The sequence below is a fragment of the Diadema antillarum genome, unplaced genomic scaffold (assembly GCF_040938485.1).
Source record: "Diadema antillarum isolate AM-2024a unplaced genomic scaffold, OU_Dant_1.0 seq00001005_RagTag, whole genome shotgun sequence".
NCBI classification, from domain to species: domain Eukaryota; kingdom Metazoa; phylum Echinodermata; class Echinoidea; order Diadematoida; family Diadematidae; genus Diadema; species Diadema antillarum.
In genome coordinates this window covers 562,819-588,006 of record NW_027271843.1, presented here as the reverse complement: position 1 = coordinate 588,006, position 25,188 = coordinate 562,819, and the positions used below count along the sequence as shown (strand labels likewise).

The window sequence follows — 25,188 nt, the reverse complement described above, 5'->3', positions numbered from 1 at the left end:
TGATTTCTGGTTAGTGGATGGTCATGCAGTACAACCATGAATAACCATAAGGGCAATTCTGCAGTTAGGTGGACATGACATGGATAAAAGAAATGTGCCTCTTTATCTTACTCTTTAATCTAGGTATCAACTAATGCCATGGATGTTCACCAATCATTAAGGTCTTTCAAATTCAGTAGATTTTATCTTTCGTATTGATTGATTTCGCGAGATCTAAAACCATCATTTAAAATGTACATGTGGGACTGGGGATGCTGAAATTCACTTAAATGCAAATTACAGTGGGTTCCTTTGAAATTTTTTCCTCAAAGTTTTGCTAAAGGGTAAAAGATAAATACATTTAAATACTCCAGAAGTCATGTGACATTTTGTCAATTACAAAAGGGTGAAATGACCTGCGGAATTACTCCGAACAAATGTAACGTTACTAACCGTAACGTTACTAACCATGCTTTTGGGGGTCTAGCTAAGAAATTATTGGTCGAACTGCTAAAAAACATTGTGTGAACATTTGTCATGATGCAATAATTGAAATTAATGCAACACTTTGTTTGAAGTAACTTGAATTTTTGCACACTTTTTGTTACAAGACATTGATTTTCTTGTCATGTCCTTTTTTCGTAACGTTACTAACCAGCCCTTTAAGTTGCCATAGCAATGCTATTATTTCTTGGATTGTATTCATGCTTTTCTATATCATAAACCTGGGAATGATGAACATGTTTTTGACATAATTTTGGCTTGAAATGAATAAATGGTAATTTAGTAGTAAAAACAAATATCTAAATTTGTTCATATGTAACGTTACTAACCGCGGAATTGCCCATAATAACCATTGGGAATGTATGTTATGGATCTACTGTATTAGTTTCAACAAATACTACATGCTCTCCCATGCACTATTTTTGACTAAAAGCGCTCTGTATTCATGGTTCACCTTCGCCTGTGGATGTGGCAGTATGGAAGTGCTCTTGGGCTAATTGTATTTTATGTTGTGCAATCAATCTAGTATTGTGCATTCAAGGTCATGCACTTTGGTATTGCTTGTTAGTCTGTGTGTGATGCATATATTCAGGAAAGTTAAATTTGCTGACTTCATAGAGCATGATGACTATTTGAGTTTACATTTGTGCTTATCAATCCAATATTATGTCTGACCAGAATTGGGACCCAATTTCAAACATGAGCATTTTTGGGAAAAGTCAAATGCTATGAAGGTAAAAACCATTGTCTTTACTTATATGAAGAGAAGCACACAACAATATGGTCAAGCATTCAGAAGAAACATTGAAAGATATTTTCTTTATGATAATACTTTGAATTTTAACTTGTGCACATGTTGCAATTTCTGCTACAGGATTGGATACCAGTTTTCCAGCCTGGCTGTCTTCTCGACATCTGCACCTCCCCGTGCGATTTGCTCTGATGTACTTTATGGAGGATAGTGCACATGCTGAGGATGGCCGCAAGCATATCAACGTTACCATCTTGATGTATATTGTATATTGGTGGAACAAACCATCATGAACTGTAAGCTCTTTATTACATCGCTCAAGTTGATATCAGAATAGGCCTTGGGCTTGTCTTCTATCCAGTCACCAACAGAAAGACCTGCATGAGAACTTCTGAAGTACTTTACACAAATTTGAGTGATGAATAATCATTCCTGATGTGCGGTGCTGGACAGTTTTTGGAGTGACAGAAGTGTACTATGTTTTAGTGACTCAATTTAACTGAGAACAAAATTGTCATACATGTTTATCCCTTCCGAGTTACAATTGTACTAATGTCCCAGCATATTGTACATGCTGTGTTTTACTTGTAAGGACTTTCAGCAGGCAACAGTACCAGACTGTAATACAGTGGAAACTCGATATAAAGAGATCTGATATAACAAAATACCTGATACAACAAACTAATTTCTCCGATCCTCAGGGATGCCAAGTTCAAAAAATTTTTATAAGTGAGATTTTCATGACTCAATGTCTCGGCGCGCGCATGTATGCATGAGCGAGGTTGTGGGAGGGGTTTTTCCCCCCTCCCACTGTAGGGATCTTTTTCAATTTTTAGCTCTTAATGGAATATTGGTGCGATCAGGTGCAGACCTAAGTGACTATTTTTTTACTTATTTTGAAAGATTAAAGGAAAATATACCTTCAGTTGCAACTATCACTTTAATCTTTTGAGCATTGCTCATTATTATAGGCCTAAGTTGCAGACTTCACCCGATGCGTGAGAAAAATGGGTGCCATGCGTGAGATCGTGAGACGGCCCCTAATGAGACTTGCTAGCTCTGGATCCTACTGAATTCATTTCTTTTGTGTTGTATTGTTTATTGACTACTGATACAACAAAATATCTGATAATATGAGCAAATTGTCTTGGTCCCAAGGATCTCGCTATACTGAGTTTCCACTGTACCAGTGATGTAATCATGTTGATTTGTGAATGCACGATGGATACCTTTGTCAGGGATATTTTGATTAAACTCATGTAAACTTAATGCCTTTTAAAGGGACTTTTCAGTGCAAATGCATATTGACTTGCATTGATTCATAATACAATGTACAAGCACCACTGATGTGGACAAAAGAATATCTAGATATGTGCCATATATACATGTATTTCATATTTATTTTTCTGCAGATTATTTGGATTTGCCCACAAAAAAAATCTTCCAAACCAAGATTCTGCCGGTGACATCATCTGTCAATCATTGCTAAATTACTAATATCATGAACAAAAGACATTGGAATGCACCTTCCCCTAGACTGAGCACGATTTGTACGTTTCCCTGCAATTTATTTTTTAATCATATTAGTAACTTGGAACACAGTAACAAAGTTGAATCTGCGCTTTGAAATACAACTCAGGTTAGAATGAAACAGTAGTAGTACAATATATTACAGGGTAACCTTGTTATAATGTGGACCTAAAAACCATGCTATATCAAACTTCTCACTTTAATCAGGGTAGAAAAACAAAGAAATATAAAGAGTTCAGACCTGCAAAATTACCTTGTTACAAAGGGGTTTTGTTATATCCAACCTCTTTGTAAGGAGGTTTCACTGTATACAGAAATGACAACAAAGTAGGCATTAAATGAAGATGAGTTTTTGTTTGATGTTTTATGTTTTATAAAAGGGAATGTTTTTATCCATTATGTTCCTTCAAACCCTCCCCATCCCCCCCCCCAAAAAAAAAAAATAATAATGAAACAACTAAACAAGTGAGTCTAGTTTTGAATCTCTCTTAGCTATGGGAGGCAATTCTGTTAAATGATTCTCGACTTGGGTTACTTTGCTTGCATTTGTCAACCAAATCTGTTATTTCCCACATGGTGTATCTATTTACCTGTAAGTGTAATGAGATATGATGCAATTAGAGACAGTACTCATTAACCCATTAGTGAACAGACTGCTACACATGTATGTGGCATTTTAAATCAAACTTAAAAACTTAATTATTAATTAAACTGTTAATTATCCATGTATGCCTTACTTGTATTTCTAATAACTTTTTAATTGCTCCTCTGTTCCTGCGTATTACACCATCTGTAGTTGATTGTTTGTATCAAAGTGCAATGAGCATTCAAAGATGGCCTGTGAACTATACAAGTAGCCACCATTATTATTACCTCCGCCAAGGGAGGAGGTTATGTTTTCATTACCGTTGGTTTGTTTGTTCATGTGGAAAATAACTCAACAAGTTGTGAATGGATTTGGATGAAACTTGCATAAAAAGTTGATATTGACACAAGGAACGCCTCATTCAAGTTTGGTAGTGATCCAGAAATTTGTATGGATTTTATGAAGGATTTTCGATATTTTCGCAGGTAGGGTCAATGAGCTTGGGAATTCAAGCTGTGCATTTTTGAGGTTTTCATACGTGCACTAAAGTGCGTGCTCTAGTTTCTGCTCGGGCGAGGCGCACCATGCAGCTTGGAAGTTGATGACGTAACAAAAGGCTTCTATATTGGGAAATCGGGTGATTTTCAGCATGCATACGATTATGGGTGGAAATCACTGATCTCTGTGGAAGAACAAGATCAGTGGTGGAAATGAGCTGCTTGGCGGAGGTCTGCGCTCTCAGAGTGCCTATCTAGTTGCTGTTATCATCATTATTATTAGTATGATGATCATTAATTGATAATTACTTAGTCTATCTGTGGCTTGCACCATTTGGAATGAAAGATCTTGCAAGCAAGCATGTGAAATGACTTTGGTAAGTTGAACCATGGAGCTACAACATTGTTATAGAGATCCTGACTGCAATAAAATGTGCTTTCGTGTGAAAAAAAAAATGGCAATTTCCTGGTTCTTGTGACACTTACATTTATTGTAAAGATTTCTGTAGAGATCATTGGTAGATGTGTGAGTTGATGTCATCATCACCACTTAAAGGAAACCAAAACCCAAAGACCAATGTGGCTTGAGTGAAAGCAGCAACATTAGTCAAACACATCAGTGAAAGATTGGGGGAAATCGGACAATCGATGCAAAAGTTATTAGTCTTTAAAGTTTTGGTGTTGTAATTACTGGATAAGGAGACTTCTAGAGTTCATAATGTTATGTGTGGACAACAATAAAAAGAAAACATAAAGAAAATTCTACAAAAATTCATTTTTCATGAAAATTACACATTCCATCAACTTGATATTGACATAATCTATTATGTTAAGGGTAGTAATTATTCACCCTGCTTTCTGAAAGTGGTTAGTCAAGTGCTCTTTCATTACTCTAGAAAAGTGAAAGCGTGTTGAATTTTCTTTATATTTTCTTTGAATTGTTGTCCAGACATGATGTCATAACCCCTATCCAGTGGTGGTTCCAACACCAAAACTTTAAAAATAAATAACTTTTGCATCGATTGTCCGATTTTCCTCAAACTTTCCCTGGTACGTTCTACCAATGTTGCTGCTTTCACACAATCCACATTTCTCTTGAGGTTTTGGTTTCCTAATTAAAGTTTCCATAATGTGGCTGTTCCGAATGTCCCCATCGTGTCAAGAAAATATTAAATATGAGTTCATAACTTTCTTGTGTTTTATCCGATTCACTCCATCTGTTAATGCCCACTGGAGTATGGTGAAAAATTGTTCTGTAAATTTTTTGATTTACAAGTTTGTGGAACATGCTAGCAGATATACGCATACAAAAACAAACAAACTGTAACCAAGTTCATACTGTATTCACCAACAGTTTATTTCGGCACACAAATTTTTGAGCGGTTTGCTCTTTATCAAGTGTTGATACTGAGAGAACAATCACTCAAATATTTGTGTGCCGAAATTAACTGTTAGTGAATACAATATGAACCTGGTTTCAGTTTTGTTTTTGATGATATTATCACACCAACACATGGACAACTTACTCAATATATATATATATATATATATATATATATATATATGTTCATCTTGGAATTTTCCACGTGTTGGACTTCAAATATTATAATTATAAGAAGAGTGAGTCTCAAATATGTATGCCATCTGTAGATCTAACAGGAAGGTTTTTGTTCACAAAATTTTCAACCTGCCTCGGGCCTTCATCAATGTAGTGTATACTAGTACATAAATATATATAAACATGAATATGTAGTATACATACACACACAAGGCTCAACACGTGACTTTTAATTTAGATTTTATTCTTAAAAAGTGTGACTTGATATCAATTTCTGGTGGCCCTGGGCCACCGCTAATATCGAGCACTGATATGTGTGTGTATATATACATGTACATTGTATATATATATATATATATATATATATATATATATGAGAGAGAGAGAGAGAGAGAAAGATACGCACCTGTGCGTGTGTGGGTGAAAGTATATCACTATTGTACAGGCGACTTTTGTTACGATGAAGTCCTCAGGATAGGCAGTTTTCTTTCGTTATATCAAAATTTCGTTATAACAAACTGTAGAGTATATTAAGATATATAGATATTTTTGGAACTTTAATTCTAACTTCGTTTCAACGAGAATGCCGTTATAATCGTGTTCCTTGTAACGGGGAGTGTACTGTATTGATTCATCATCACATTGTAGTAAGAAATTCAATTGTATGACCAACATCGTAACATGTTTTAAAAGTGGTGCCAGGTGAAGACTCCCAGAGCCAACATCACTTTCTTATCATAACAGCGAGCTCATCAAAACACAGTCAATTTAAAAATCATAAATTATCGCAAAAACATGTTTTAGTTACATTACATTTCTTCGTGCAATTGACGTGAATGTTGATTTCATTTTTATACAGCAATTAACAGCACATACATATCATGCCGGTCAACCGATGATTAAAAAGAAAGAGAGACAAAAAACAACTGTTGGCTTTATCTCCTACAAGTTCGGATTAAGAAAATTCTGCGTGACGATTACATGACGTCCGCGGACATAGATTTCTCCTATAAATTTTTACGTTGGAAAAAAGAAAAGAGCAGAGGTATACAAACACGATGATTTAATGAACATCATTTTCAGATCAGTAAAGTAACAGACGGGGCAAGAAGAAACCAGTAACTTGACAAAAAAGCATCAAGTGCAACCCATTTGAAAAGGCGGAAGTTCCTTTAATCACCCATCTTTATCCAAATCATTAAAAAAAAAATTAACATACTATATATTCTTCCTATCACTCTTAATCGAATTTTAAGAAATTATTCTCAGAACGTTTTTCATCAGTCTATCATGTCTATTGGACTATTTTAATCACTAAACTATTTGTTATTATGATTTATGTCTAAGTTGCTTATCTAATCATCTTTATCTCCCATTCATCGTTTCTGTTTTGTAAAGGAAAACAAGCGTATTTTGCTCCTCGGCCTTTTTTCCGCATGTTTCAAAGCATTAGTCTGCACTAACCCTGATGGTAATCCAAATCGCCTGCGTGGGTTGTCGCACAATTAAGTACACATGTACTTAGTACTCAAAAACTTCATCATCACCAACATATAAGCAGTCATTATACCTTTACAAGGATTTATGATACAAATGAAGAAAAAAAAGTCCGGCACAGCGTGGTTTGCGTGACATGATTTCTGAGACTTATTGCAGTAGCTTTTTATTCAAACAATATTTTGTGTAAAAAAAAAAAAAGCGATTCCACTCAGGATTGCAAAAGAATGAAATGACTACTGCTATTGACCTATGGCTGGAATGTTTTGTATGCGTATGTGCAATCCAGGCCACAGGCCTTCCTTGATATTTACACGGACGTCTGAGTAATCACACCACTTTTGCAAAACTTCTCGTGTACACTTGTTATAAGTCAAGTACTTTGCGTAGGCCTACCTACTTTGGGGATTCTCGTCTCATTTTTTTTTTTAATTTTAGAGTATAGTATCCATTTGTTCTCTTACAAGCATTATTCTTTTACAGATTCTTTTCTTCCTCTCGTAATTGAACTTTGATATTTAGCTGACCCCGTGAAATTTACTCACTTGAAAATTAAAAGAGCGCTTTAAATGTCTGATGGTAGGATGTAGCTTCTGAAAGACGCTAAATATGCAGCGACATTTTTGACATCTTATATGATAGCTGCTTGACGCAGGCGTCAACCATTCATCAATCAGCAGTAGACCTCGTTGCCTCTGCGAAGTCGTGAGCGACAGGGGGTAATCACACCAGGAAAGTTTTGCGGACTGCTCTCCTCCGCAAGCAGGAGAAAGCTCCGGCCGTGATCATGGCGACGTTCCGATGGCTGGTCGTCGTCGGTCTCGTTGCCTTGCTGGCACGGGACTGTCGCGCAATGCCAGCGGTGCAACTCAGCGAAGAGGTAAAGATATTATGTATACATGTATCTTCATTATATTACAGTATGTTATGTATATTCTAATCTTTTCTTTTCTATTCTATTGTATTCTACTCTATTCTTTTCTATTCTATTCTATTCTATCATATCAAATTATATATTGTTGTATTATATTATATCATATCATATTGTATTGTATTAAATTTTGTACATGTACACTTTTAATTCAACATCTTTTCTTTGGTAGAGGAGGGGATGGGAGATATCACATGGGCATACATGTGTCACATTCAGGGTTCGGTTCATAGAAGTTTTGATAGAGATATTGAAATCGACCATAACTGTAGGCCCGTAACTATATAGGGGGAGGCTGGTTCCAGTGTTCGAACGTCGCCCCCACCCCTCTCCGCTTGAACAAAATTGAGTTTTACTTTTCAAGAAATAGCCTTCTAATGCCCGTATGCAATTTTACCCCCCCCCCTGTACAATTCCCCCTTTTTTTTGGTCAAGATTAGTATATAGATTCGATTTTAAAATAATTTAATAAGTAAATGAGAAAATGACGCATCAGTAATATGTGTTTGTTTTTTGCAACGTCAATGAATAACCAACCTTTCGTCTTACATTTTTGATTGAAAATTTTCAAAAACATTTCAACCAAAGTGCGGTCTGAATCGTTGAATTTAGATTCTAAAAGTGCTAAAATCTCCTCGTGTGAGAGAAGGAAGAGATCTCCCTCCCACACCCTACCCCTGCTGCTCTGTTAGATATCAAATCTTCAAGTAATATAATTGATGAGCAAATGAGAAAAACATCCGGTGTGTGTGTGCGTTCTTTTTATTATTTAAAGGTAACACTGAAAGCACTTCTTTGAAGGAAAGAAAATCAAATATTCCACCAAAAATGTGCACCAGATCGCTGAATTCAAATGAAAAAAAAAAAATTCAAAAGCCTCCCTCATGGGGAGAAGGACACACCACGAGGGAGCTTTCGACGGAGTTTTAGCTTTAAAATTCTCCTATATCACCTGCAATAAAGTAAACACGGGCCACAATATATATTTTCATATTACATTGCTCGATGACTCCTCGCAGAGAAATGTCAGAACATTTCGTCTGTCACAACCCACCAAGTCCAAGAAAGCAAATTGATATAAAGTTTTAATTTTTCCTATTTTTTGGTTAGTGTACGATAAGGTGTATAAATGTAGTAAAAAATTATCTTTGTTCACGAGCCCTCTGTTGTTGCTCATAATCATTATTATCTATTTCAATTGCAGAATGTGTAAAATCTTTTCAATTGCTAAACTTACCACTCAATCTTAAATGGGCAACATTATTTCAGAAGATGAAGTTCTTGGTGCTGTGACAAAGTATTTTTTTTTTTTTTTTTTGGGGGGGGGGTAAAGTTCTTGGGAATATTGTGTAGATTTAATGAAGGTAACCAGTTACGTTTAAGCTTTCTCCAATATGAGATATACAGTGAAATTCAGAAAGTGACCATCAAAATACGGGAACGGTTAGATTGTCTGAAGATAAATCCCCTAGCTTGAAAAGAATAGCTCCGCTTCGTGCTTAAATTGGCTTGAATGACAGAAGAAGAATGAAATGATTCAAGCAACGCAAGCAGAATGATATAATATTAATCCTCAGTTGGTTTGGACATAAAACTCTCGAATCGGTGTGTACGTGAAAATCTACTGTAGTCATCATGTTTTTAAATAATTCATCCATATAACGCACCTTTTGAAAGCCGACATTCATCATCCCACCTCAAAAATGACTTGTTCATAAAAAATAAAAAAAAAAATCTTCTTTTACTTCATAGAGGTAATGGGTAAGATTTGGCTGCCAAGTGAGGAGAAACTGAGCATGCGCGAGGTAATAATATCAATGCCTCATCTAACATTGATATCTTATTGAAATCGACATCATTGTTCAGAACAATTTTAGAATTCCCTTGCTTTGTCTCGTTTTTCTTATGGGAGTCCGATTTTAAATGAAAATTCCTCTGTTGCGGATGTTTGATTTTCTTTTATTTTAATTCAATTTAGTTTAATTCAATTGAGGTTTTGTTTCCAATCAACAGAGAAGTGATAGGGTCCTACAAGTACCATACAGAGTGTACAGTCATTGATAAGTCATATATTTTCTATAAATATTTCTGAAGGCCAAATTGAGGTTAGATAGATTGTCTTTTTTTCCCCCGTTTTAATGGGAAGGGCGTTTCAGAGCGAACTTTTCATACGCTGTTCGATTTACATCACAATTCTGTGTTTCTTACCAATTTCATGGCAGCTTGTAGACATGGAAGACCCTGAAATTCGAGAAAACATGGTCGATGAAGTGATCATGGAGGAGAGAACGAACGATCTGGCTCTGATTAACGATGAACCACAGGTTGATGATGACAACTACATCGACATCCAATACGCTCCCTACTTTGAGGACGTCGAGGATTTCGACGATGAACTCGATGTCCCCGAGCAGGATTTTGAAGACAATTTTGTCGCACGCCTGCTAGAGCTTCGAGGAAAAGGCGGAAGAGGGCGAGGAGGAGGAGGAGGAGGTGGAGGAGGCGGAGGAGGGGGTGGAGGAGGGGGAGGGGGTGGTGGTGGTAATAAAGGGAAGCCTTGTGCACCATGTGGTAACTGTCCTGGGAACGGAGGTGGGGGAGGCGGGGGTGGGGGTGGAGGCGGCGGTGGCGGTGGAGGAGGAGGTGGTGGAGGTGGAGGAGGTGGTGGAGGAGGCTATAAACCAAAGCCAAAGCCAAAGCCCAAACCAGGAAACGGGGGAGGTGGTGGTGGTGGAGGAGGAGGCGGTGGTGGGGGAGGAGGGGGAGGTGGAGGCGGAGGAGGAGGAGGTGGAGGAGGGTATAAGCCTAAACCAAAGCCGAAACCCAAACCCAAACCTAAACCAGGAAACGGAGGAGGCGGGGGAGGTGGTGGTGGTGGTGGAGGAGGAGGTGGTGGAGGAGGAGGAGGTGGTGGAGGAGGAGGAGGAGGAGGAGGAGGATATAAGCCTAAACCAAAACCAAAGCCGAAGCCTAGACCAGGATACGGAGGAGGGGGAGGTGGTGGAGGAGGAGGAGGTGGTGGTGGTGGTGGAGGAGGAGGAGGTGGAGGTGGAGGAGGTGGAGGAGGTGGAGGAGGTGGAGGAGGATATAAGCCTAAGCCAAAACCGAAGCCGAAGCCTAGACCAGGATACGGAGGAGGGGGAGGTGGAGGAGGAGGAGGAGGAGGAGGAGGTGGTGGTGGTGGAGGTGGTGGTGGAGGAGGTGGAGGAGGTGGAGGCGGTGGAGGAGGAGGTGGAGGTGGAGGTGGAAAATACAAACCAAAACCAAAACCTAGGCCCAAACCAGGTGGAGGTGGTGGTGGAGGTGGAGGAGGAGGAGGTGGTGGTGGTGGAGGAGGGGGAGGGGGAGGAGGAGGAGGTGGTGGAGGAGGAGGTGGTGGAGGGGGAGGAGGAGGAGGGGGAGGAGGAAGCTTCAACTGGCAGAAGTATGCTCAGTACGGCTAAGTGAGACTCAAAGACGTGCTCACAATTATGAACGGTTAAATGCATACTTGGAGCTCGTAAGGAAATGCAATTTATTGAATTGCTCTCTGACGTGATTTTGTCCTTTTGGGGGGAATGAGAGCGGCAGTTTGAAATATCAAAGGAACTGTGATGAATGTACGTATACTCTAGAGGCCTATGATGTGTCAGAAATATTAAGTGAGCCAGCATCAGCAGAATTACTAAATCCCTAAAAAAAACCGTATGTATTGTCGAATGCTACGATCATGATATACATTCAATTTCTATAATTGGTAGGCTTAATGAATGGATCGGTTTCCTCATTGTTTATTGAGGCCATGAGACCAATATCTATGACGCCCCACTGGTCGCGAGGCAACCGTGACCCGTTTGTATAAAAGTAACTTGAAATCTCATTAGTTTGAAGACAAAAACATAATTTTCCTGCCTTTTCAAAGATCTGCATAATGCATACATACAACCTGAAGTTCGACTGCAGTTCAGCCGAGAGCTAGATCTGATCTATCTTGATAGCATAGCTATATGCATAGGCCTATTAAGTAAATATCAAGGTTTGACATATACAATATCACATTCTAATACAGCAGTGATATCTTTTGTTGCTAGGCAAAGAAACACTAAATCAAATCAATGTCGGTTATTAAAAGTCAAAGCATTATGTATTGGTAAATTATTTTTGGCCTAATTGATGCCACTCACTTACATGTCCTGACTCCTCGTTAAAAAAATATAAAAATAAGTAATTATGAGAATCAAGGCCAAATGGAATTCGAATTCATCTTGTGATAATGTCATGTGTAATCGAAATGCGAAATACGTAACCATGGTAACAGCATGTTAGCTCGTTCATTGTCGAATCTAACTCCTGTACGTTTAGAGACTTCGTTGTAACTTGCATGCGCTTCACAAAACTTGAGTATCATTGTTGTTATTCTTGCTCATATACAGTGGCTATGCGTTTCTCAAGGCAACATGTTTTATCTTCTATATGAAAGCAATGCTAAGCGGATATTCAGTGATCTGTATGACCATCCTTATACCCTTAGATTATTGTATCTCCTTGCATTAGTATAAATGAACAAAAAATGGAATACGTTTGTGTTTGGATCCTGCTTTTTTTAGTCTTGTGATCAGGAAAGAGTCATTAAAAATCTTCTTAAATAATATGTGTAACGATGATTTACTATTTCCTGTGAATATTTTACGTTCAAAGATAGTCTTTTGCAATGAGCTACTGGAATATATGCCATGGGGCATCGTGTCGTACAAATAAATGAATAAATGTGTGTGTGTGTGTGTGTGTGTGTGTGTGTGTGTTTTGTGTTTGTGTGTTTGTGTGTGTGTGTGTGTGTGTATGATATGCATATTTAGAATATGTTTCAAGAGAGAGAGAGAGAGAGAGAGAGAGAATGAAAAATGCTTGACACTCAAAACACGTTCCAATGGCTGGAAATGAGAATGTAATAATTATAATTTCCCATTAACTCAATAGTATTCGATTTATACCAAGAACGCTCTCTACCCTTCGCACATACTAAGACTTTTCCTTTCCAAGCAAACCCCTCATGTATCATTCCTTAAGAAACTAATATTGTTTGAAGAAATTGAGGATAAAACATGAAGTACACGCAGTCAAGCAGAGATTTCCCTCTTGTAATTCACTATAGAACAGAACGAAATCTGAACGCACGATGCTAATAAACGTTTTTTGTGTTTGTGTGTGTGTGTATGCCCGCGGGCTCACAAGTAGAAACTAGAAAGTATAATTCCCACATTCCCTTAGTTGGCTCCAATAATAATAACAATAATGATGATAATGATAATAGTAGTAATAACTATAAAATTAGACCAGCAGAATGGTAAAACTTTCATTGAAATCGAACCTATAGAATAAAAATGCCATACGTCGAATTTAAAGTTCACACGAAAACAATAATATCAATTGTTATTAATTTGAGATATCTCAGATTTAAGTCGCTGCAAAAACAATAGGGGTGAAAACAAACAAATAATTAAGGTGATAGTGATAACCATAATGATACCTCCAGATATATTTCTTGTTATGTAAAGAGTACAGCGTCATGGAAAAATATTTTTTCACTCTATATTTTTTGATAATGGCCTTACTTTCAAAATGTTGCCAATGGCGTTAACCCGTTTTTGCAATCAAACTCGTCATATATTTTCCGGAAGCAGCTAGTGATAGTACATGTATTTGGAACAACCACACACGCAAACAAGAGGAGGCAACATTTGATGCCATAATAATTGTGACCTCACAACTGGTCAAACACAAAAATGTATACTTTAAACCAATTTTATTGGTTGGTGATTTAGCAACTAAAAAGTACAAACAAACAAACAAAAACCATTGAAGGCAGTGTAGATTCAATATACGCCAATAAGTACATGGGGTTATATTAAAATCCTCAATTAGAAAAATCAACACGGACTTATCCTCCATGTGATATCTTGTCGTTCTCATAAACCATTACTGCTGTGGAACAACATCCTATGTATGCCTTTAGGCAAACGATAGGGCTATATCCCTTCACAACTCTTCCATTAGTTTGTGCAGAGATATATTCAAAAATCCTCTTTTGGGGGCAAACTTGGCAACGACAATCCTAGTCTCTATTTAAAGTTATGGTGGTTAAATTCGGTTATTACAACGTAACAGTAATCTGATGCAAAGGATACATTGTATCATGATGTTAAAGGGCCAATATCATTTTTGTCTGTGTACAGTATATGTTGATTTCATGTACAAAACAAGTGAATTTAGTGGTGATCTATACATTGAGCAAAGGGATACTTTGAAGATAATAACTCTACTATATTTTTCTTTCGATTTTGATAATATTTTAATGATGTGGTTGTATGTGACAGGTGTCATAGTTTGGTGGAAAAAGGTGACACTTTTAACTTCCGGGCAGGAAGAAAACTATTATGAAGAGCTTGCTTCCAAAAGGCGCTGAATAAACGGAAAATGATAGATTTAACTCCTTTTGGAAGCAAGCCCTTCATTCTACACACAAACACACACACACACACACACACACACACACATTTATATATATATATATATATATATATATATATATATATATATATATATATATATATATATAGTCATCAAATCTGCGGCGTCGGTGTGTTGTAATAAATAGATATCAAGAGTAGAAACAGTCGTATAAACACCGCAGAAGCCAAAACATTGGACTGACCAATGATGTAACCCTCCTGAGATTAGAAGAGTTGGTGATCATCTTGTCCTCTTTCAGATTTGCAAACGAGTACTATGCTCAGAAGAAGGGAGTCTCCATGGGCACCAAGATGGGGCCTGTATACGCATGCCTTTTTGTTGGTTACGTCGAGGAAGATATGCTCCAAAAATATGAACATTCGAAACCAGTTCTTCTGAAACTATACATTGACGACTATGTTGGTGTTTTCACCTCTTCACGAGATGAGTTAGATCGTTTCATAGAGCACTGCAATCATTACCATCCATCACTTCGCTTCACTCATGAGATTTCTGACGAATGTGTTACGTTTCTGGACGTCTCAGTCAGTATTCACGAGGGAGGTGTAGCTACAATATCAATGTTTTTATCCAATTCACCTAAAAATTGTGAAAAACAAAAAACAAAAAACAAAAAACTGTAACGCAAATCTGTACCAATGCAAACTATACGATGTTCGTTAATTCCGACAAAACAGAGAAGACATGATTATTATTAACCCTAACCCTAACCCATCCATTTCAAGCTTAATCGCTACGATGGTGGTCTCCTGCATTCAACGATCTCTTTTTTTTTTTACTGAAAAATGCTGTATATTTTATTTTTTTTTGTATGTACACTGCTCAATGCAATCACGTATCTATTTGTGTACTGTTATCGATTTATTTCATTGCACTTGCTATTCTTTGTCTTCGTACTTTTGAAATTTGTATTCAAATTGTATCTGATTGAATGCAGAAATAAATCAAATCAAATTGTGATCATGTTTTATCCTTTAAGATATATAAATGAATATAATGCGTTTCCTGTTGATTCAAGATATTGAGAGCGATCATTCAATATGTGTCATGATAAGAACCTTTCTCTAAACTCTCAGCTAAAATCCCGACAAGCAGTCTGAATTCACTTCGGTTAAAGATAAACTGTGATAATTTCAAAATGCCTCCGTAGATCACCTTCAGAAGAGACACATACTGAGTAATAAATTATACAAGAACTCTGATTAAATATATGTTCTCATTAGCCACTTTCACACTGGCTATAAACTTTTGGTTTTTTTTTTGCTTTGTTTTGTTTCGTAATCGTATGCTCGATCTGTAATATGGACACCAAAAGTGAAAAAGAAGTATGCCTGGGATTTGACCGAAAGATCGGTCTGTATCTGTCCGTCGGGGAATGTTCCGCGGAGACTGCGTCTGGCTTCACGGATCCCCTACTGAGCACAGCGTTAATGGCAAAAATATAAGAGTCCTCCGGACAGACGGATCTTTCTGTCTAGCCTGGGATTTGCACTTAGTTTTCAATTTGACCCTTCAACGTCACCATAGACTATTAACGTTGTGTTATATGCTGTGTGCATTGCACAGGTGTGTGCATACAAAATGTATCGCATTATGTGTACGCATACATGGTGTGTGTGCTGCGCTAGGTGTAGCATTTGTAGCATAATATGAGGATTGGATTCACAAAGAAGCGACAATGGCCAGTGCGAAATCGAGACTACTTTCCCTTGTGGAAGAGGCAGAAGTGCTGACCAAGTAAGGCTTTTGATATGAGAAGTTGCCCACATTCTTTAGTTTGAATTTGGTATAGCACTTGTCCAAGATATTGCATGAATTTTCATTCAAAATTTGATGGAAACTTTTGAGGCGCCGATGCTCGCGCTCCTGACTCTACTACTAGCCAGCGCCAGTGCTGCGGCTGGGGTGCTAGTGCTTTCCCACCAGCCGATGTGCTGAGCCTGGGCGAGGGCGGCGGGTGCAGGCGTCGGAGCGTTCGGTGACACAGTCCTCGGCTCGGGTATAAATTTATATAAATAATGGAAGACTGCTTCATCTGTAGCTGAATAAAACATGTCCATGTTCTTTTATTGCAGAGACCTTGGTGAAGCCACCTCAGCGGTCAGACAACGTGTCTCCCATTCAGATGATCCTCAGGTCAGTAAGATTCATTAAGAATTGTCATTTTTAGTGGCTAGTGCTTTTATTTACACTTTTCATGACGTGATGAATTTCAACTCACATTCCGTCAACGGTCATTAATTGATAATTTCTTGATCCATGTCTCCATACCGTAGTGTACCTCATGCAAACAATGTTTTTGTTTTTTCCCAACCCCTATTGCCCCCCCCCCCAAAAAAAATAAATCTATGCATTTTTACTTGAATGAAAACTAACCAAGAATGAAAACTAACCAAGCACAGTCAAAGTAATTTTATGAATATTGATTTGGTGTAAATATTCCTTGAGGAATGATTAATGCCAAATAAATTCAAATGACAACAACAACAACAACAACAACATAAAGACGCATAAGGTCATGAAAAACCTTGGAAAGGTGACCTCGTCTCACAGAGATTCTAATACCAGTACTACCACTACTACCTCATTTCTAATTCTCCCATCTGGAGGCCATTTTCACAAAATCTCCCACTCTTCTACTCGAGTTTGAATTTATTTTGCTCTAGCTGGATGTCTCCCGCTTACAATGTGTTTTCTCCAGCTTACAGAACCCAATTAGTAGCTTGGATCCTGCCTAGCTTTCTTTCAAAGGTAACATCTGCATCATCAGAGAGCATCTATATGGCTCCCAGTGCTCTTCAGCTAAGTTAGCGCGGCTACAAGGAACATTGCACTTGTTGCTCATGATGCGCGCAATGTCTTTCACAACTTTTTAAAGTTATTTTACAAACAGACACGCAAAAAACCAATGCCGATGAAAACGTGACCTCCTTCCTTAGTGGAGGTAACAAGGAAATAGTCCTAGTTTTGGGGTCCTCCTTAATACTAGGATGTCAATGCTGTGCATGCAATATTGTGAACATGTTGATGCGATCACAGTCTCAGTTTGCTAGGGGGTCCAAGGAAGAGAATCTTCAGTTTAAAGGGATCGTACAGTTTTGGTTGAGACCTAATTTCAGGTTTCTAACATTTTTTGGTGGGATAATGAGAAACCTCTTATGAAATGTGAAAGAGCATGTAATTCTATGAGGAATTCAACATTTATTTGATGAAAATTGGATTTGAAATGGCTGAGATATCCACAAAAGAGCGATTCTAATAAAGTGTGGGACCCACACTTTATTACGATCGCTTTGTTTTAGTTTGTTTTTGGATGTTTCATTCATTCCACACCCGATTTTCATCAAATAAACTTTTAATTCCTTTTAAAATGGTATGCTCTGTACTATATCATAAGTGCTTTATTGGTATCTTGCAAAAAGTTAAAAGCCCAATTCTCATCTCCACCAATACTGTACTATCCCTTTAAAGGAATGGTATAGTATTGGTGGAGATGAGGATTTGGCTTTGAACTTTTTTTGCCAGATACCAAGAAACCACTTGTGAAATGGTATAGAGCATCACTATAGTAATACCATTCTAAGACTAGGAATTCAAAGTTTATTTGTTGAAAATTGGTTTTGGAATGACTAAGACATCTAAAAACAAAGTAAAATACATGTACAGCAATCGTAATAAAAGGTGGGTCCCACCTTCTATTAGGTTTGTACTGTTTTGGATAGATCTCAACCATTTCAAAACCAATTTTCATCAAATAAATGGGGAGTTCCTCTTGGAATTACATACTCTTTCATATTTCATCAGAGGTTTCTCTTTATCTCACCAAAACATGTTAGAAACATGAAGTTGGGTCTTAACCAAAACTATATGATCCCTTTAAGAGATGCTTGGAGTTGGTTGGAGTCTCTTGATCATAACTCTCATCTCCTTCCATCTCGGGCCCAGATCATGGAGGTGCTGATGAAGAAGAACGAGGAGCTGGAGGCCACCTTAAAAGAGACGGAGGAGCAGCGCAAGATGAAGCAGGAGATTGAGGGTCTCCAGGAAGAGGTGGACCGACGGGACGAGAACATCAAGACCCTCCAGAAGCAGCTGAAGGAGGCAGAGTACATCCTGGTGAGTACAGTCCCAGGGAGCACTACAGATTCTGGGGGATAAAGTCGCGCATGAAATTTGCCAGGGTGAAGCCAGGAATTCTCTATAAAGGGGGGGGGGGGGGGGGGGGGGGAGGGGTACCTTTACAAAATTAAAGAGGGGCGCACATGCCCGCTCCATTTTTTCTTTTTATTTCTTTTGTTTTAACAAAAAATAAAGGAGGGGGGTGTGCCCTGTGCGCCCCCGCCTGGATCCGCCACTGCATATTCTGGACGTGAGCTGCGAATTCGAGCAGTAAAACCGTTGCAAATCCATGCTTACATTGCTTCTATTATCATTTTAACATAAGTGTGAATAAAAAATGACGAGGGTGGTTCGTTGAATGCTGTGAAATGAAGGCAAAAAGAAAATTTATGCAAACTGTGCTTTGTCCTGAACCCCAGTGTTGATATGGACAGTTGTGGATGTGTAATTTCTATTGTACAAAATCACAGTAGTTTTTGCTTGGGACTGAGGCATTCTTACATTAGATCCTACAGCACTGTTATCAAAGTTAATGCACAACTGTTGTTTGTTTGATTAGTGTTTTTTTTTCTAGAGTACAGCTGTAGAAGGGTTGAGGTTGGGAAATATTAAGGCTATGAATATAAATGAAATTGCTCATCTAGAACCACATTGACGGAATGAGAATGCAGTGTTTCCGCATTTCAAAAAAGAAAAAAAATTAATGAGTTCCCATCTTGGATTATTTACAGTATTACATGCAATGCCCATATGTGACGGGGGGCAATATTTCTGTAAGTTGTTAATTTCATGAATATTGATTGACTCGGGAAATACCTGAAAATAAAAACAGTAATTGTGAAATATACTGTTTTTACAGTGTGTGAATGTAATGAAAATATCTTTATATCATTTGGCTGTTAAAAAACAAAACAAAAAAACAACCCTCTATAGATTAAGTAACATCTCTACAATGGTTTTGATGTTAACTTGGCAGGCCACGGCTATCTACCAGGCCAAGGAAAAGCTGAAGGCCATCAAACAGGCGAAGAAGGGCGCCATCTCATCCGAAGAGCTCATCAAGTATGCGCACCGTATCAGTGCAACCAATGCTGTAGCAGCCCCTCTCACATGGGCTCCAGGTTGGTATCCTCTTATTCTCTAGGGGGATGTGCCAAGTGTTGTTACACTGTACTGCTCAAACTGAAAAATGTCCATCTGTTGTTTAGATCATTGAACTGAGATGACTACCTTTTAATTTTGGCTACCCAAAGTTTGTAAGGTATTTTGAATTTAGGAAATTCTTGAAATAATAGATGTGCTATATCTTTTGTTCTGTTTTTCATGCATATGTAATGTGCTTTCTCCATTAGAAAGAGAGGAGGGAAATTTGTAAAGTGCTTGTCAAAATCATGGGTTTTATCTATAAATGTATAGGCTGTGACTTAACAGTGGGAAAATCACATTTGAGAATTAGAAGTTTCAACTTTAATAGATATCACAGAGTTTAGGTCCAAGCAACAACTAAAATGTTACATATTTTTTAGCGCTTGTAGTCAACATAATACAACTTTTTAGGTCCCGTGGTCTACTTGGAAATTTGTGATTTTGTGCTTTACTGTGTTTAGTAGAAATGATGCAACAACGCAAGTTTGCAGACATATCTGTCATCAAGAATAGATGGTTAGAGTGAAAAACATCAGAGGCCAGAGTATGACATGTCGTGAGTCAATGTGAGATGAAACCAATGTGAGAAGTATTCTGTGGCATTTCTATTGGAGGTCCCAAGAATGTCTTGATAAGTGATATTTTTTTCTTTCTTAATCATCTGACCACAGGTGACCCCCGACGGCCATACCCGACTGACCTTGAGATGAGGATGGGAATCCTGGGTAGGCTGAGCAACCTGCCGACCGTTGGGACCAATGGAACCACAGGAAATGGTGCCCAAAGCACAGGTGTGTTCCATCATTTTGTCTTGTCTACGGTTTGTACCGTTCATTCTTGTGAGGCAATGCTCTTGACAGAAGCTTTATTAGTATTCACTGTTCATCAATGATCATTAGCAATTTTTTGTGCAGTGAAACTTTTCAGTCTTTGTTAAGATGCTGTATGTATTTCATTCTCTCAGTAGGTAGTCATCAGTGGAAGGGAGATGGGATTATAAAAGTAGAAGATGGAAAAGTTTCCTGTTTTTGTTGTTCTTTTGGGCTGTGAGTTGTAAGCAGCAGTTATTTATAGGGGAGATAATTCTAAGAATGTTATGCTTCAAATCTTTCATGAAGTAAATATGATTGTGTCATAAGATGAAGTCCCCATTATTTGAATTGTAGAAGTCAAATGCTGGCAAAATAATCGCAATTCATAAATAAAGAGTAGTTCGTAGACCCATTTTATAAAACAAATAATGCGCAGGTTTCAGTTTCTGACATTAATGGAGATGAAGCGCACTCTTGGGTATTCACAATATCGTGCAAAATGCACATGGCTGTGCCTCATGTATGACACCACTGTACATATGCTTAAAGGGGCTGTACAGTACTGGTTGAGGTGGGGATTCATGGTTTTAACATTCCTAAGTGAGATAATGAAAAACCTCTTATGAAATATGAAAGAGCATGTAATTTTAAGAAGGATTCAACGTTTGTGTGATGGAAATTGGTTTTCAAATGGCTGAGATATCCAAAAAAGTGATAATAATAAAAGACTACATGCCCCAACTTTATTAGGATCTCTTTGTTTCACCTTGTTTTTGGATATCTCGGCCACTTCAAAACCGATTTTCATCAAATAAACTTTGATACCCCTTAGAATTGCATGCTCTGTGACATCTCATAGAGTGGTTTCTGAATATCTCGCTAAAAGTTAAAAGCTAAATCCTCACCTCGACCAGAACTGTACACACCCTTTAAGTTCGCTGCATCTCCACTAATGCACTCACTCCTATGCATTATTTATATCCATATTATCACTTACAAACAAACATTTTTTTGATGTGGTAGGAGCTGCAGGAGGTTTGACCTGGAAACCATCCAGCGAGCTGACCGCGAGTCTCAGCATGTCATCAGGGGTCAATCGCCTCGCCGGGGATGCTGGGATTGACCTCAACGTGCCGGGCCACAACAAAGAGAATGAGGACGATGTGGAAATTATGTCGTCAGATTCCGACAGCAGCAGCTCCAGTGACAGCTTTTGACCTCTGACCTCTGGGAAAACCGAAAACTCGGAGGAACATGTAGGCATTTCTGCATGATATTTGAGTCATTTGGAAATCGTCCTACTCCCTTGTGTCTGTCAATGCACAAAATTTGCCAGACTAAAAGGTCTTGTACATGCACTGTATCCTGCAGGATGTCTTGTATACATGCCCCTGAAGATGAGGTTGCTGCATTCTCTGTACTTCTCTGGAGCAGGGAGAGACGTCAGCCATTAAAAATTCTGTGCATACATCCAACCATGCGGTGTGTGTCTCCTGCATGAAGTATGCATTGCTGAAAGCGTCAAGACGTAGCTGTGTGGACGTTAGGTTGCCATGTAACATTCCTGAGCATTCAGAGATGACATGTTACCACATGGACCCAAAAATGCTGAAGATATCCTCACTTCCTGACAAATAGGGTGTATGATGTGAAGGCTCAACAATGTCCACAGAGGGCTGAGTGGAGGCGAGGTTGCTGCATCCCCCTCAATTGAGAGAGGTGTCATAAGGCCCATATTACTGAAAGGGTTATGACCATGCATCTCATTCTCTTGTGTGTGTCAGTATAAGAGACTCACAGGGTTTAACTGCACATTCAGGCAGCTTTATGGAGATGAGGTTGTTGCACTATCTTAGAATTACAGGGCCTGGGTAGTAGTTGGCTGAGACGAAGAAGGCTGCCATTCTTTTTTGGTGACAAATAATCATTGATTGAAATATTAATGGCTACATTGTACCTACACTGCTGCTAAAATGCACTTTTCTGAAATTCACCAGTTTGAGATTTGCCTCTGACAAAGATTCTCCTAGGATCAAAAGTTCAGGCACCCTTGACTAAATTACTCCACTTGCGTGGTATTATCGGATAAGCAGTTTTCAGCAGCTTTTTTTTTTTCTACATTTTGATTTTTGATGGTGCAGGCAATAACTGAAATACTGTAGAATGACACCTGTTTGATTTGTTCAATCTTTTTTTTTGTGGGTCTTTGAGCAAATTTGAACATAAAAACCACTTCTGTTACTAATGAATCCCAAGAAGAGTTTGAGCTGGTCTGGTAACACCAAATGTAATTGTTTGTTGCATCTTATTTTGCTGCTTTGTGTACAGGAAGTTGAGATGATGTTTAGTAAAGGTGTTTAAGACCCTGTAGCATATAAGAAATCATGGATCACTGATACACATACAATCGAAACCTTTTCGCTGAACACCACAAACTCTCAAAACTACTGCCTATGTGATGAAACTCAGGTACGAGTCGGAGAAAAGAAGTCGAGTGTACACTTCATTTTGCGTGGTTTCACACTCACAACAGAGATGTTCAATCTTGCAAAACACAGTAAAAGCAAGTCAAGTGTATGACTTTTCGGTTTTAAAATGTTAAAATTTCGGTTTTATCCCCAAAAGGGCCTCAAAAATATATGCCTAGTATTATGCTACCCATTCTTGAATGATTTATCAATATCAATATTGCAAATATTGGTATTCAAAGGAAATGGGCCTTTTGCTAACACATTGCCCCTTCCTTTTTCTCTGTGCATATGATGCTGTAAGATATGATTTATTATTGTGATATTGCCTGGCCCTCCACTTAGGGGCAAGCATATGTATGATATTACCTTGGCTAAGACGGTCATTCTTTGTCTTGTCTGAAACTCAAACACTGTACAGTGTATTCTCGTATTGCCCAAGCCATGTTATATTCTATGTTTGTGAGTGTGTTGTATTCTTGATTTCATGTCATAAACAGGACTCTAGCCACAACCTGAAATGGGCCAAATCACATTGTGCGTGATGGGCCAAAATTGTCAGTGTAGTCTGGATTGCTAGTGAATTCTCTCATCTCTCCCGTAGTTTCGAGTTCCAAAATGTTTGAGATTATACCAAGAAAGTATGCGAGAAATTACAAATGTAAATTGTGTCCATCCATCATAACCATATGCCATATCCTTGTAAAATGTTTACACTGTGTTCTTTCCTCCATACTAAATCTGAAACATCTCAGTCAAGCATTGATCTGTGCATTGAGTCTTGATGATGAAATGGCGTACATTTTTAATTTGTCTTCTGAAGAATTACATTTGTAATGGAAATGACTTACAGTAATTCAAATCGCATGGTAACATTAATTGAGCAGTATCACTATTCTTGGCAGAGGACTTTTCTTTTTAATTCTTTGAAAAACAATAATCCAGTACTGGTATCAAAATCATGTCATTAGAATCACTTTCCCACATCAACTCTGTAGGCTGGATAGAGGTGTGCATGCAATTGATATACAAGTGTAATTATTCTTACTGTAATCTCAGTTGAAATGTAATGTTCACAGTTCTTTGAATACGCAGGACAAATGGTACCAGAAAAGCAAGAGATCAAATATCTACAATAAAAGCATGATATTTATTGCCCCATTTCGACGTGCATTTTGTCCCTTACTTGTACCGTTTTCTTGAGATTGATGGCTGTGCTTTGATGGCGATGAAAACATTTATTCATTTCTTTCTTTTTTTTATTGCTCATGACTGTGTTTCTTGTGTGTGAGATTTTAAAGCTCATGTGTATTTTTTTTAAACTTCCAGGAAGAATATTTACAAAACTCTGCTCTTTTAGCATTTGGAATTAATGTGCAAGAAGCCTTTGAAAAGCAATTGTGCAGTTAAAGTGGCACAGTCTATACTATGTCATTTGGCACTACATCCTTTATAGGATTATGTAATTGCAAATCATGTATATTCATGGGATACAGTTGTACATAGATACAAATATCAAATTTTCTAATTAAATTTTCATAACTGAAGATACACATGCACATAGCATGCACTCACAGCGCACACTATGCAGAAAGGAGAGAGAGAGAGAAGGGGGATGGTGAGAACGGGAGATACATAGATATGCTTATATATGTAAGATATGTTTCTTCAGCTGTGAACATTCAGTGAGATTAATTTTTTCAATAAAATATGTAACTTGATAATGACACCCACCTTGATCATTGTTCACCTCGTCCCTCTATGCTGGGAATAAAGTTATGCATACTGTACATAACTAAGAATATATATATATATATATATTTTGAAACAAGGAAGGAAAAACTGACCAGAAACAATTGTAATAATAAATAGCGAAAACTTTGAGCAAAGAAAATGGGTTTTCGTCGGAATTCGAACCCAAGACCTCCGGATTACTAGACTGGTGCTCTACCGACTGAGCTATTGAAAGCCCTAGATCGGTGTTCGTCCCACACCCTTAACTCTCTTTGCTCGTGTGGTCAGAAGCTATAGTGTGTGTATGTGTGCCACACACACACACATTAACCTGACATAAACCCAAATGATGTAAATCAACTTTGGAATAAATGTGAGGGATCGCCGAAGCGATGCAGCTTTTTGTATATATATATATATATATATATATATATATATATATGTGTGTGTGTGTGTGGGGGGGGGGGTTGTGCATGTGTATATATCAAGAATTTGAAAGCAAATAAAGGTACGTACAATTTTCAAAGTTTTCTATGTAAGGTCATCATCAAAGAAATAAAGAAAAT

The 25,188-nt window shown here is 38.0% G+C and overlaps 2 protein-coding genes across 2 annotated transcripts; both read left to right on the top strand.

Annotated features, from left to right (window-relative positions):
• Positions 1-7,509: 7,509 nt before the first annotated feature.
• LOC139742565 (uncharacterized) lies at positions 7,510-11,661 on the top strand. The gene is made up of 3 exons (XM_071653097.1): positions 7,510-7,782; positions 10,056-10,563; positions 11,612-11,661. Exons 1-3 carry the CDS (start codon positions 7,690-7,692, stop codon positions 11,659-11,661), a joined length of 651 nt encoding a protein of 216 aa, XP_071509198.1. The 5' UTR covers positions 7,510-7,689.
• A 4,343-nt stretch (positions 11,662-16,004) lies between these two features.
• On the top strand, positions 16,005-21,637 carry LOC139742575 (mediator of RNA polymerase II transcription subunit 4-like). The gene is made up of 6 exons (XM_071653106.1): positions 16,005-16,080; positions 16,419-16,479; positions 18,289-18,459; positions 19,439-19,583; positions 20,280-20,399; positions 21,444-21,637. Exons 1-6 carry the CDS (start codon positions 16,022-16,024, stop codon positions 21,635-21,637), a joined length of 750 nt encoding a protein of 249 aa, XP_071509207.1. The 5' UTR covers positions 16,005-16,021.
• Positions 21,638-25,188: the final 3,551 nt, after the last annotated feature.